The sequence below is a fragment of the Saccostrea cucullata genome, unplaced genomic scaffold, assembly GCF_032062105.1.
Source record: "Saccostrea cucullata isolate Sc308-1 unplaced genomic scaffold, CSIRO_AGI_Scuc_v1 ctg3006, whole genome shotgun sequence".
NCBI classification, from domain to species: Eukaryota; Metazoa; Mollusca; class Bivalvia; order Ostreida; family Ostreidae; genus Saccostrea; species Saccostrea cuccullata.
Genome location: NW_026934523.1, coordinates 1 through 14779, shown reverse-complemented (window position 1 = coordinate 14779; position 14779 = coordinate 1). Strand labels below are relative to the sequence as shown.

At 37.2% G+C, this 14779-nt stretch overlaps 1 protein-coding gene across 1 annotated transcript; it reads left to right on the top strand.

Moving 5' to 3' along the window:
- Positions 1-14388, top strand: LOC134240949 (uncharacterized; the record flags this gene model as incomplete). The annotated part of the gene is given in 6 exon segments (XM_062723058.1): positions 1-118; positions 965-1086; positions 5562-5654; positions 6026-6111; positions 14297-14338; positions 14340-14388. Coding segments are annotated over 6 exon segments (441 nt in total), but the record flags the coding sequence as incomplete, so codon positions are not given.
- Positions 14389-14779: the final 391 nt, after the last annotated feature.

Below are 14779 nucleotides of genomic sequence, written 5' to 3'. Positions count from 1 at the left end.
CTATTTAAAAGTCAAACAAAGCGAAAGTATATACTTTCATTTTCTATCTAAAAGTGTAATTTGTAAACCATGGCTACAGGTTTAGGAAATTTAAGTGGAAAAGTGGCTCTAATCACAGGTAATTATACTTGTTATTCAAATTTCAATTCTTTAAATATGTAATAATGTTTCTGTGACATGTATTTTATAAATAGTTATCTACTGACGAGAGTGCACCAATCAACTGCTGAAAGCAGCTGATGGACAGTGATGGATTTATCGTCTGTATATTTATATAAGCCTTAACTGCAGAACTGTAGCTCTCCAAAAAATATATATATTGACCTACTGGAGTGCCACCCATTGAAAAAAAATTGTATATTTATTGCGCACAAAAAGGTTCGGTTCTAGATAAATTCTGGTTTCCAAATTCTTACCCCAATTGCAAAAAAGCTAGATTTCAAAAAGTCCAAAAGTGCCACCCATTGAAAAAAATTGTATATTTATTGCGCACAAAAAGGTTCGGTTCTAGATAAATTCTGGTTTCCAAATTCTTACCCCAATTGCAAAAAAGCTAGATTTCAAAAAGTCCATTTTTCTCCTCTGTCAATTACTCGCGTAGTTTACATCTGAACGAAGTGCATTGGATCGAATTATCTTCCAGACCAAAATGGCAGTATAAATAGGCAAAATTTTTGATAATCTCAATTCCAGGGCCATGGGTGGGCTATTTAAAACAACTTATTTGAATGTTTTGTTGTGGAAACAGTGAAAATATGTTAGGAACATATTTTGAGTTGACAGTTTAAAAAACAACACACTTTTTTGTGGGCAATAAGCATACAGTTTTTTCAATGGGTGGGACTGTAGCTTTCCGGCTGTCAATGTGTATTTTTCGGAGAGTTACAGTTCTGCAGCTATGTAAGCCTGTAAACATCCTGCATGAATCAGTCTATTTTTGCCATTTTATGTCTTTATTTTTCAGGCGCCAGTTCTGGTATCGGGGCAGCGACTGCCGTGTTGCTGTCCAGGCTGGGGGCAAGTGTGGCACTGACGGGCAGAAAGGAGGAAAACCTGAAGAAAGTCGGAGAGCAGTGTCTAGATAAAGTACGAACTGAAAGAAAGACAATAATTTAAAGTAAATTCAGACAGCAATACTTAGAACTCAATAGCTGGACTGAGAAAACACTCTGAAATATCCAAAGATTAAAAGTACAACATGTATATCTAGCATGTGGAAATTTTAGGTAAATAAAGTATATAAAGAATAGGAGTAAAACATCACAAAACTCCCTAACTCCGTTCTAGGGTATAATCTGCTCCGTTCCATCACTTTTTCACTTTTGGGAAACTCTGAGCTGCTTGTAAACAAATGCGATTGTGACCTCATTTTTTTGCATGCTGGAAATCTACGATCAAATTCCAAGCTACTATAACAGCATCGTCGCAATTAACCACGGCCAAAATGTACGATCCTCTTCCATTCTGGCCGTGGTTGAATGAGAAGAGAATATTTCGTAGATCATTAAAATATTGACCAATGCGAGTAAAGCATAGTCGGATAATGAACTTAGGTGCAACCTTTCTGCAGTGTACAAAGTATATCTTGTATACTGTTGATGTCAATTGTTGATTTCAACTGCGATTGAAACAAAACTTGTCAGTGACTGAATATGACATCACAATAGCAAGGTGTAAACCTTCAAGATTACGACACTTTTTACAACCAAGCAGCTATGGGTAGGAGATAGCTGTATATGCGGACTCTGGACCATGGCTTAAGGGTACTTACCACAAACAAAAAATTGATGCGCGGGTTGATATATATTTTTTGACTGATTTTGATTTGTATTGATATAAATAATAAATCCCTGAAATATAAAGAAATCGTAGGTTTCCCTTGGTGTTTAGATTTGAGATTTTATTTTGCCTTCTATATAATTCCATACAAAATTTTGCACAATTTTTTAACTTGATGACAAAATCTTATAAAATTCTCCCTTTCTACTTGGTAAACATTATTCAGGTTGTCAATTTAAATGTAAATCTATGAGAAATCATGCTGATTTCTGAAAAAAGTTTGTTTGTGTTATTTATCCTTAAGATGATGCTATAACAGCTGTATAGTTCAAAAACTACCCCAGGATGCTTCCACATGAGGATTTTTAAAGATTTTTCCTATACATTTCAATGTTAAACTTGGATTCTCTATATCGTGGCCCCACCTATCCCTGGGGGTCATGATTTGAACAATTAAAAAAATCTACACTACACCAGGATGCTTCCACACGTCAGAATTTCAGCTGTTCTAGCCCAGTGGTTCTTGATAAGAAGGTCTTTAATTTTTTTCTGATATATTTCAATGTAAAACATGAATTTCCTTTAGTGGCCCTGTTCTACCCCTGGGTGTCATGGTTTGACAACCCCAGGATGCCTCCGTACAAGTTTCCGCTTTTCTGGCCCAGCGGTTCTTGAGAAGAAGATTTTTAAAGATTTTTAGCTCACCTGAGCCAGAGACTCAAGTGAGCTTTTCTGATCACATATTGTCCATCGTGATTCTTCAAATCATGACCCCCGGGGGTTGGGCGGGGCCACAATAGGGAATCAAAGCTTAACTTAGAAATATATAGAAAAAAATCTTTAAAAATCTTCTCAAGAACTATTGGGCCAGAAAAGCTGAAACTTATGTCGAAGCATCTTGGGTATGTAGTGGAGCTTCTAAATGTTTCAAATCGTGACCGCAAAAATGTGTTGTATAATCCTGTTTATTATATACCCTCCCTTTTTTCAAAATAAACAAGATCTAGATAGGATAAAAACGGCATCATCAGAAAGACAGTGTATGGAACGCCGTCACTGCCTTATAGCAGAACACAACAATTGCATTGTGTCAACCTTACATTACATTATGTCAACTCTTTATGACATTATCCCACAATACTATTGCATTATGTCAACCTTCCATTATATTATGTCAACTCTTTATGACATTAGCCCACAGTACTATTGCATTATGTCAACCTTCCATTATTTTATGTCAACTCTTTATGACATTAGTCCACACTACTATTGCATTGTGTCAACTTTTCATTACATATTGTTAACTCTTCATGACAATTACACACATTACTATTGCGTTATATCAAATTTCAATTACATTATGTTTAGTCTTTATGGCATTAACTTGCACTTTAATTACATTGCGCCAATCTTCCATTGCATTATATCAGCTCTTTATGATATTAAGTCAAAACAATTTTACGTGGTGTAAAAATGTTTTTATATATTTTCAACTCATTATTACATTATGTGCACTCTCTACTATTTGGTCTAAGTAGTTCAATACATGATGTGAATTTATCTTTAACTCAATATCAAGTCGTTATAATACGATGTCAGAATTTCATTACATGATCTGAAAAAATTGTCACATGTGGTCAATTCTTTTACTACTTTATGCCCTCAATATGCTACATGACGACGTGAATCAATTTCATGATGTGAATTTGCCCTTACTTTTTGACAGATCGTTATTACGTTATGTCATTGTGTCTTTACATTGTGTCAAAAATGCTAAGCCTCTTGTCAGCATACATGTATCTTAGGCTATTTCATCTCATATCAGATGTGAAAAGCTCATGTCATACTGTGCGCACTCTTCTACATTATGTCGATTCACTATTACGTTATGCGAACACGGGTATCCTCGGACTTTATATGAGCATAACGTATTTTCCGCATTCCGAAAGCACTAAAAATGGCGGGAGAGAAAACTCATAAAATAAATTCTCAGCGATTTGGGAATTGCATCTTTAAATGAAAACATTAAGCGAAAAATGATTGACAATCTTGAAACGTGCAAAGCCTTAACACTGCGACTGTGAATTAAAGCCACGCGTCGAAATTCAATGGCGTTTACTTTTATCTGATAATTAAATAAATCAAATATGAGTCGTGCAGCATTTTTTTTTCTTTTGAATTGCTTTTATAACACACGTGCACTGGCGGGTTGGGGAGGGGGGGGGGGGGGGGGCAGAAATCCCGCCCTACCATCTTTAGTCACCAAAATATACATAAAATTAATAAATTTATTAGTTTTACGTTGTAGGTCATTGCATTACTTTCACATTAAGTTTAGCTGAATTAAATTGAAAACTTTTTCTATATTAAACTATAAAGCCTGCCGGAGAGTTTTTCCGCTTTCCCCCTTTGGTCACCAACTCTATACCGTCCCCCTTCTTTTTTCAAGATTCCCATATGCGCCACAAATATGTGCCCATGCATGCTCAATTGATTTAGATGAGGGACTGGTAGATTTTTGTAACAGAATTCTGGTCTTGGAATGGTTGAAAAAATTACAGTAACTAATTCTGTGACATAGCATTTATTTGAAAAAGGATGTCAGCCAGAAAAAAAAATTATTTACCCGAAAAAACTTGACAAGCCAAAAAAATTTGTCTAAGCCCGAAAATCCTATTTCGGAGAGGGGGTACGACTTCGATCAGTCCTATATTTTTTCAGTTATACTACATTACCCCTAGTGGACTATACTTCAACAATAAGTGGGGGTGGGGGCTGTACTTTCAATGAACATTACATTTTCTAAAATAAGGTTATGTCTGGGAAAAGAGGGGGGGGGGGGGGGGGGGCTGATATTATGTGTCTATAATTCGTCCTACTCAATCGGGACCCCCCCCCCCCCCCCCTCTTACCAGTCATTAAAACACGGTCGTCAACATTCATCATACTAGATATGCAGCTTTCAGATAATGTAAATGTATTTTCACATCAGGTAATGAACTTTTGGAATCAACATGATAAAGAGTTAACACAATATAAGGATATTTTTTAAATCACATATGATAAGAAAGAGTTGACATAACGTAATTATATATCCACATCTCGGAATGGAGTTTTGACATAATGTAATAAAGTGTTGATATAATATAAAGATATGTTCACATTATGTTACACACTTTTTACACCATGTAATAAAGCACTGACATAAAGGTAAGATGTGTTCACCTCACATCATGATGCTCTCGCCGTAAAATAAAGATAAATCCATATCACGTAATAATGCTTTGATATAATAGACATAAACATTCTCAAAAAGGAATGGACTTTTGACTTCATGTAATGATAAGTTTAATTATAAAACACAATTTACTTGACGTAATGCAATTTTGACCTCACATATTAAAGAAATGAAATAATATAAACAAACATTCATTTCACGTAATAAAGATTTAACACAATGTAAACATATTTTCACTTCACATAATGAACTTCCGACTTCAAGTTATAAAGTGCTGACATAATGGAAGAATGTGTTTACTTCATGTAATGCAGCATTGACATGATGTAAAGATATTTTTACATCACCCCATAAAAAATTGATATAACGTAAAAATATGTTCACATCACGTAATGATAGATTGACATAATGAATGCATAGATTTATGCTATAAGGCAGTGATGGCGTTCCATACAGTGTATAATTGACCTGAATACAATAACCTTTTTAGCAATAGCATTTTTTATTGTTTAAATCCTATTTGGTTTACTGTGTTATTTTTCAGCCTCTGTTGATACCTGGTGATCTGGTCAAAGAAGAAGATACAAAGAGAGTGTTGGACACCACTATATCACACTTTGGAAAACTTAACATTCTGGTAATTAGGACATGAATTTTATGTAGAGATAATGAACAGTATTTGGGCTCAGAAGTCCTTTAAACATTACAAATATGAGCAAAGCAATTACGGACCTCCAGAAAATGAGAGGTGGGTCAGGGATCAGGTGCCATGGAAGAGTGAGTTTCCTCTGCTGACCGGGCACACCAACCACGTGCTTCTTGTCATGTTTGAAAAAAAAAAAAAATGGATAAATCCATGATTAAATTTCTTTTTAAAAAATTAAACCCATTTTCAGGTTTATGAAAAATAGAAAATTACTTTCAAAATTCCAATTTGGTCTAAGATGTACATATAAATGTAAATTCTTAAAAATATGGGGTCCAGGATAAATATAAATGCCTTTCCAGGTGAACTGTGCAGGAATTCTGGAGTTGGGCAGCATAGAGAACACATCTCTGGAGCAGTACGACAGAATCTTTGACATCAATGTCAGGTATGGTGGCTCCCCATGTTTAAATACTTTTTAGTAGATTCCTAATTATATGCGAGGAGTTAATTTCCGCATTATTTCGCGAGAAGCATCACTCACGAAATAATATTACTCGCTTTTTAGCTCTTCTGAGCCAAAGGCTCAAAGAGCTAATGCTATGGCCATTTGTGCGGTGTGCGGTGTTTTGTCTTTTGTTTGATGGAAAACACCATGTGCTTTTTCATTCCATTTATTAACAACAACTAAAACTAACTTTAACAACAAAAGAATCCAATCATATTTTAGATAAGTCGTACTTAATGTAACATCTCCCCCCTTAAAAAAATATAGTGTAATTCACTCAATTACTTAAAGAAAGAGAATACTTGATTATATAAATCATTGAAATCAATTAACATCACATAGCATTAATGAGACAGTTTTTTCACTATTGGACTATATTTCTGAACACAAATTGGAAACGTCTTTGACTAAACTGATAAATGACAAGAGATATAATCTATGCATGCAAAGGTGTCTACAGTTATTTAACATTCCTCAATGAATCTTTTCGGAGGGCCACATTGTTTCCTAGGACGCACTGTTTCACAATTTTGGTTATCACGCTTTCGGATATTTTCGTCTCCAGTCGCTTCTACTTCATGATCACTCGGTTCTGGTTCATTGCGCGGATAACTAGTCGGATTTTCGCAAGTCTTTAGAATGTCTTTTCGATTTCTGCGATATTCTGCATTTCCGGTTGACACAATATATGATCCTTGATCGATTTGCTTTTGGATTGTTTCCCGCTCCGTCCATGCTGTATCATCTGGATTTCTTAATCTGACCATGTCTCCTTCCTCTAATTTTGGTAACTGATGAATTGATCTGTCGTAGTAATACTTTTGTCTCTCTTGACTAATTTTTCTCTGTTTGATGACATCTTCTCTGTTAGACGTATATAGATGTTCTTCCAACAAAGGGAAGTCAGTCCTAAGTTTTCGGTTGTACAGAATTACAGCTGGTGATTTTCCACAGGATAGCGGTGTTGCACGGTAAGCAAGGTTACTAAGGTAAAAATCTTCTCCTGATTTCTTGAGTAGATTCTTGATGATACCGACAGTTTTCTCTGCTAATCCATTAGACTGTGGGTGTCGAGGACTTGATGTTTTGTGCTGGAAGTTGTAGTTTTCTCCAAATTTTCGAAATTCTTCCGAGGTGAACTGATGTCCATTATCCGAGATGATGATCTTAGGAATGCCGTGTCCTGCAAATATGAACTTCATGGCTTTGATTACCGCTGTACTTGTTGTCTTCTTTAGTGGACAAACTTCAGGGTAATTCGAGTAGTAGTCACATATGACTAGATAATTTTTGTTCTTGCACACGCACAAATCCACTCCAATTTTTTATTACGTTTAATTTGCTGTTTCGTGTGAAAGCAATGGTTCTGCTGTTTGTTTTGCTCTGTGTTTCAGACACTCGGAGCATGATTTGACCTTTTCTTCGATACTCTGATTCATTCCTGGCCAATACATGATTTGTCGGGCTCTTTGTCTGCATTTTTCAATTCCCAGGTGTCCTGTGTGAATTTTCTGCAACATTTCTTTCCTAAGGGAGTTTGGAATGACTATTTTGGTACCTTTGAGTATAAGGCCATCTGCGTAGCTGAGTCACTCCTGAAATTCCAGTATTCTTGTATCAAGGAGGGTAAGTCCCATTTCTGTTTAGGAAGTCCGTCCCTGATGGTCTGCTTCAGTTTTTGAAGTTGCTCATCCTTAACTGTTTCTTGACGTATTTCTTCTAATTTTCTGTCTGACACTGAAAGGTTTGTAATTACTGAATCCACGTAAACTTGAACTTCTTCTTCTCCTGACAAATCTCCACTACACGCTGTCTGTAAATAGGCTCTTGACAATGCATCAGCTGTGTGCATGAACTTTCCTGGTGTATAAAATACCACTAGTGTATATTTCTGCAGTCGGAGCATCAGTCTTTGAATCCGAATAGGACAATCGCTCAAGGATTTCTTAAAGATGGCTTCCAAGGGCTTGTGATCAGTTTCTACTTGCACGGCTTGTCCGTATATGAATTGATGGAATCGTTCACAAGCGAAGGTAATTGCCAACATTTCTTTCTCTATTTGAGCGTAGTTCTTTTCTGCTGTAGTCATAGCTCTCGAGGCACACACAACAGGCATCCATTTGTCATCATGTTTTTGGAGAAGAACCGCCCCTAGGCCTGTTTTCAATGCATCTGAAGAGATTCTTGTCTCTGCATCTGGGTCATAGAATTGTAGAACTGGTTCTGAAGTCAAAACTTTCTTCAGTTCTTCAAAGGATTCGTTTTCCTCTTGCGTCCACTGAAACACATTCTTCTCTTCCAGAAGACGTCGGAGTGTGTGCGTTTTGGTAGAAAGGTCTGAGATATACTTCCTTTGATAATTGACCATTCCTAGAAATCTTTGGACGTCTTGCTTATTCGTCGGGGTTGGAAACTGTTCAATTGCCCGTATTTTTCAGGGTCTGGTTTGATCCCTTTGTCTGAGATTACATCTCCTAAAAATGTCAATTCCTGCACTCCGAATTCACATTTTGATTTGTTGAGCTTTAAATTTGCTCCTCTAACAGTCTCCAGAACTTGTTTTAATCTCTCATTGTGTTCTTCAAGGGTTGCTCCCCAGACTATGATGTCATCCATGAATGATGATGTCCCCTTGAGGTGCTCCAGTATCATGTGTACTGCTTTATGATATACCTCCGATGCGGAGGATATGCCAAATGGTAAGCGTAGGAATCTGTATCTTCCAAAAGGTGTATTGAAACATGTATACATGGAAGACTGTTTGTCAAGTTTCATTTGCCAAATTCCTGACGAGGCGTCGAGCTTGCTGAAGTACTTTGCATCCTTGAATTTTGACATTACTTCTTCCCTTGATGGTAGCTTGAAGTGCTCTCGCTTAATGGCCTTGTTTAGGTCTCTCGGATCTAAGCATACTCTGAGTGCTCCATTTTTCTTTACGGGCAAGACGATCGAGCTAACCCAGGTTGTTGGCTCCTCAACCTTGCATATAACGTTAGCCTTTTCCATTCTGTCGAGCTCCTGTTTCAGTTTATCATGTAATGCAAAGGGTACTTTTCTGCAGGGATGTATCACTGGTGAAACCTTCTCGTCAAGCTGAATTCTGTGTTCACCCGGCAAACAGCCCTGTCCCTGGAATATATCATCATAGTTTTCCACAAGATCTTGGACAGTTGAGACTTCCTTTTGTTTTGGTTCCTCATTTTTGGTTACCATGTAAACTCTCTGGACAAGTCCTAGTCTGCTGCATGCACTAACTCCAATGATAGGTGTGCGCGACTCTGTTACTATTACAAAGTGCAGCTTGAAAACTTGTAGTTTTCTCATCACTGTCAACACACATGTTCCTTTAATAGGAATGGAATTTCAACTGTAGGAAGTTAGCTTGATCTTTGATGTGTGAATCTTTGGTTCGGATTTCAATTTGTTGAATAGTTCCTCTGTTATGATGTTAACCTGACTTCCTGTATCTAGTTTGTACTTTATTTCTGTTCCATTTGTCTTCAGATGTGTGAACCATTCATCAGTTTCTTCTGCATTAGAATTCTCCACCGTATACACAAAGAATTCACCTGCCTCACTTTCACTGTCATTGAGTTCGTTTATCTCATGGACTTTCTTTTTACTGGTAGAACACATTTTAGCATAGTGGTTTTGATTACCACATTTCTTGCATACTTGTCCAACTGCTGTATAATCCTTACCATGGTTTCCCCCACATCTTTTATATTGTCCATGACTTTTCTGTTGGTATCCTTTGTTTACAAAAGCTTTGTTTATCTGTTTTTGTTTGAAGGGTTTTGGGTTGTGTTTACTTTTAACAGTATGTACCTCCTTGTCTTCTGGTTTTAATTCTTTCATTCGTTCCTTTGTAGCTTCTGTAGCCCTGCACATAGGTATGGCTCCATCTAGGTTAAGATCTTGTACTCTGAGCAAACGTTCTCGCAATGAATCATCTGGAACACCACATATGATGCGGTCTCTTATCAATGAATCAGTTAAATCACCAAATTCACAGTTTTTTGCTTTGGTGCGAAGCTCAGTAACGTACTGGTCGATGGTTTCGTCCGGTTTTTGCATCAGTGTGAAAAACTTGTGCCGCTCATAGGTTGTGTTTTTCTTTGGCATACAATATGCTTCAAACTTCTCAATTATCTTGTCTAACTTTTTCTTATCTTCATTTTTGTGCAAACTGAAAATTGTTATAGACTTCTAGTGCATCTTCGCCGATCAAATGAAGGAACAAACATGCTTTCTGGGTGGGCTTCTCTTTGTCTGCCTCTAACCCAGTCGCTTGAATGTAAAGTTCAAACCTTTGTTTGAATTTAATCCAGTTATCGGCAACATTTCCTGTCAGTGACAGTCCTTTTGGTGGGTCCAGCTTATCCATGTTAATGTCTAGGATATTTTTGACTTTCTGACACCATGTTTTGTCTTTTGTTTGATGGAAAACACCATGTGCTTTTTCATTCCATTTATTAACAACTAAAACTAACTTAAACAACAAAAGAGTTCCAATCACATTTTAGATAAGTCGTACATAATGTAACATGCGGTGTGCGTAAACTTTTTAGAATATGGGCCATAACTCAAGAACCCCTTGGCCAATCAGTACCAAATTTGTCACAGGGTATCCTTGGCCCAAGGGCTACCATTTATACTAAAATAAGGGTTGGGACCCTTAAACAAGAGGCCCAGGGGCCACAGCGCTCACCTGAGCACATCGGCTAGGAAAAAGCACATATCAGATCAGAACTGAAAGTTTACTGAGGTGGGGGAGGAGGGGGGGCTTGAATTTTACCCCCCCCCCCCCCCCCCAGGGGATCATAATTTGAACGAACTAGAATCTACACTACCTGAGGATGTTTCCATATAAATTTAATAACTAATCAAGGCTTTGAAATACTATGTTAAATTTTGATCAGTCATTTTAGCCCCACCCTACCCCCGGGGGTCATGATTTGAACAAACGTGAATCTACACTACCTGAGGATGATTTCATATGAGTTTTATCTTTCCTGGCCCAGTGATTCAGGAAAATAAGATTTTTAAAGATTTTTCCTATATATTCCTATGTAAAACTTTGATCAGCCATTTTGGCCCCACCCTAGCCCCAGGGGTCATGATTTGAATAAACTTGAATCTATACCACCTTAGGATGATTCCATATGAGTTTCATCTTTCCTGGCCCGGTGGTTCTTGAGAAGAAGGTTTTTGAAGATATTTCCTGTATATTCCTATGTAAATATTTGATCATCCACCGTGGCCCCACCCTACCCCTGGGGGTCATGATTTGAACAAACTTGAATCTACACTACCTGAGGATGATTCCACATGAGTTTCATCTTTCCTGGCCCAGTGGTTCAGGAAAAGAAGATTTTTAAAGATTTTTCCTATATATTCCTATGTAAAACTTTGATTGGCCATTTTGGCCCCACCCTACCCCCTGGGGTCATGATTTGAACAAACTTGAATCTACACTACCTGAGGATGATTCCACATGAGTTTCATCTTTCCTGGCCCAGTGGTTCTGGAGAAGAAGATTTTTAAAGATTTTTCCTATGATTCCTATGTAAAACTTTGATCGGCCATTTTGGCCCCACCCTACCCCTGGGGGTCATGATTTGAACAAAATTGAATCTACACTACCTTAGGATGATTCCACATGAGTTTCACCTTTCCTGGCCCAGTGGTTCTTGAGAAGAAGATTTTTAAAAAATGCCATTAATTTTTCTCTAATTCATAATTATCTCCCCTTGGAAAAGGGCGTGGCCCTTCATTTGAACAAACTTGAATCCCCTTCACCCAAGGATACTTTGTGGCAAGTTTGGTTGAAATCGGCTCAGTGGTTCTTGAGAAGAAGATGAAAATGTGAAAAGTTTACAACAACGACGACGCAACAACGACAGACGACAGACAAATTTTGATCAGAAAAGCTCACTTGAGCCTTCGGCTCAGGTGAGCTAACAAGGGGAGATAATTGGGAAAACAAAACCAAAAGTACTGGTTGCTAAAAAATCTTCTTCTCCATAACCACCAGGCAGATTTTCACCAAACTTACATACAAGGATCAGGATATGTTTAAGATTAAAATTTGCACGGGGAATTACCCTGGGGCAAAGGGCCTGGTCTCAAGGTCACTTCAAAGTTGACCTAAATTTACAATTAATAAAAACATGTATATTTTGCTTACTATAAGGACTAGGATCATCAAATCTTGTAAGTTGATGCACCTTAGGACATTACATCATGTTAACTCAAAAGTAGGTCACGGTGACCTACTTTTTAAATTTTGCGGGGATTTGTTTTCAAATTGATTTGAAGGCATATTTTGGACACTTTAAGGCCTATGATCATCAAACTTATGTCAGTTGATGCTTCTTGGGTCTTCAAACAATGTCAACTTAAAAGTAGGTCACTCTGACCTACTTTTTGAACTTTATGATTGATTGATTGATTATATACTGTTTAACGTCCCTCTCCAGAATATTTCACTGATATGGAGACGTCACCATTGCCGGTGAAGGGCTGCAAATTTAGGCCTATGCTCGGCACTCAGGGCCTTTGAGCAGGGAGGGATCTTTATCGTGCCACACCTGCTGTGACACGGGGCCTCGGTTTATACGGTCTCATCCGAAGGACCGCCCCATTTAGTCGCCTTTTACGACAAGCAAGGGGGTACTGAGGACCTATTCTAACCCGGATCCCCACGGGGCTGAACTTTATGACTTATCCTTTTAAAAACATTAAATCCCATTATTTTAGACACTGGGAGGTTTCGAATCATCAAATCTTGTACTTTGATGCATCTTGGGACCTTAAAACATATTTATGAAAAAGTAGGTCACTGTGACCTACTTTTTGAATTTTGCCGACATTTGTTTTCAAATTGTTTAAAACGCATATTTTGATTACCTTCAGACCTATGATCATCAAACTTGGTCAGTAGATGTATCTTGGGTCTTTGAAAATGTCGACCAAAATGTAGGTCACGAAGACCTACTTTCGACATTTTATGGCTATATTTAAGTATCTTAGATATTTATTGGCTTAGAATCATCAAACTTTGTGAGTTGATGCATCTTGGGTTTTCGGAGAGTGACGACCAAAAAGTAGGTCATGGTGACCTACTTTTGACATTTTATGGCTTTATTTAAGTATCTCCGGTACTCAGTGGCTTAGAATCATCAAACTTTGTGAGTTGATGCATCTTGGCTTTTCGGAGAATGTAGACCAAAAAGTAGGTCATGGTGACCTACTTTTGACATTTTATGGCTTTATTTAAGTATCTCCGGTACTCAGTGGCTTAGAATCATCAAACTTTGTGAGTTGATGCATCTTGGGTTTTCGGAGAATGTCAACCAAAAAGTAGTTCACGGTGACCTACTTTTGAATATCTCAGGTACTTATTGGCTTAGAATCATAAAATTTTGTCAGTTTAGGCATCTTGGGTTTTTGGATAACGTCAACCAAAAAGTAAGTCACCATGACCTACTTTTGACATTTGATGGCTATATTTAATTATCTCTGGTACTAATTGGCTTAGAATCGTCAAACTTTGTCAGATGATGCATCTTGTGTTTTCAGAGAATGTTCACTAAAGTAGGTCATGATGACCTACTTTTGAATATCGCAGGTACTTTTTTAATTGGAATTATCAGTCTTTGTCAATTAATGTATCTTGAGTCCTCAGAAAATTTCACTCAAAAGGTAGGTCACTGTGACCTACTTATGGTATTTTATAATTATATTATAATATCTTCAGTCTTAACTGGCTAAATATTATCAAACTTTGTAAGTAAACGCATTTTGGGTCTTATGATACTAATAGAGTTGGAGGCTTCTAATAGAAGTGATAGATTGTACAATTTATCAGAAGAGCGATTCAAGGCCCTTGGGCCTTTTGTATTTTTAGGGTGCTGAAATCCATTTTCATTCTATTGATCAGCTGTCCATTTGCGGATTATTATTCTCGCGATTTGATGTTGAAGAGCCAGTACGCGATAAAAATACTTGCGAAAAATAAGGAATTTACAGTACTCTTCCTTTTGCTGTCCTTTATGTTAGCTGATGAGTTTAAAAGCTAAAGTTTTTGCAATTTCATTTACACCTGTGGCTATATTTACAGGAGTATATACCATATGACCATGCTGGCCGTGCCACACCTGATAGACTAAAGGAAACATTGTCAATGTGTCCAGTGTGAATGGGATCCGATCAGTAAGTCAATACAGCAAGATCAGTGAAGGTTTATAAGTCTGTCTGAAATATCAGTACCACCAGTTAGTCAGTCTTTTCAAATTCTTTAAAAAAGTCAGATAGGCGTCCAATTTCATTCAGTCAGTGATTCATTTTAACAATGTTTAAAAAGTTATCAGTAAGAATAGTAAACTCATCAAGCCTTTATTCCAACTGTAAAATCAGTGTTTCTGTAGTCAAACAACATTATTTAGAACTTAATGGGACCAAGAAAAAACTTCAAACTATCCAAGGGTTCAGGTTCAACATTTTGAGGGTAAAATTCTCAAAGAAAGAGTTATTGGGGCTTCCAAATCAATTTGAAATATTCAAGGTAATACATTCAAGATATTGGTGTTCAAGGTAAACAAGA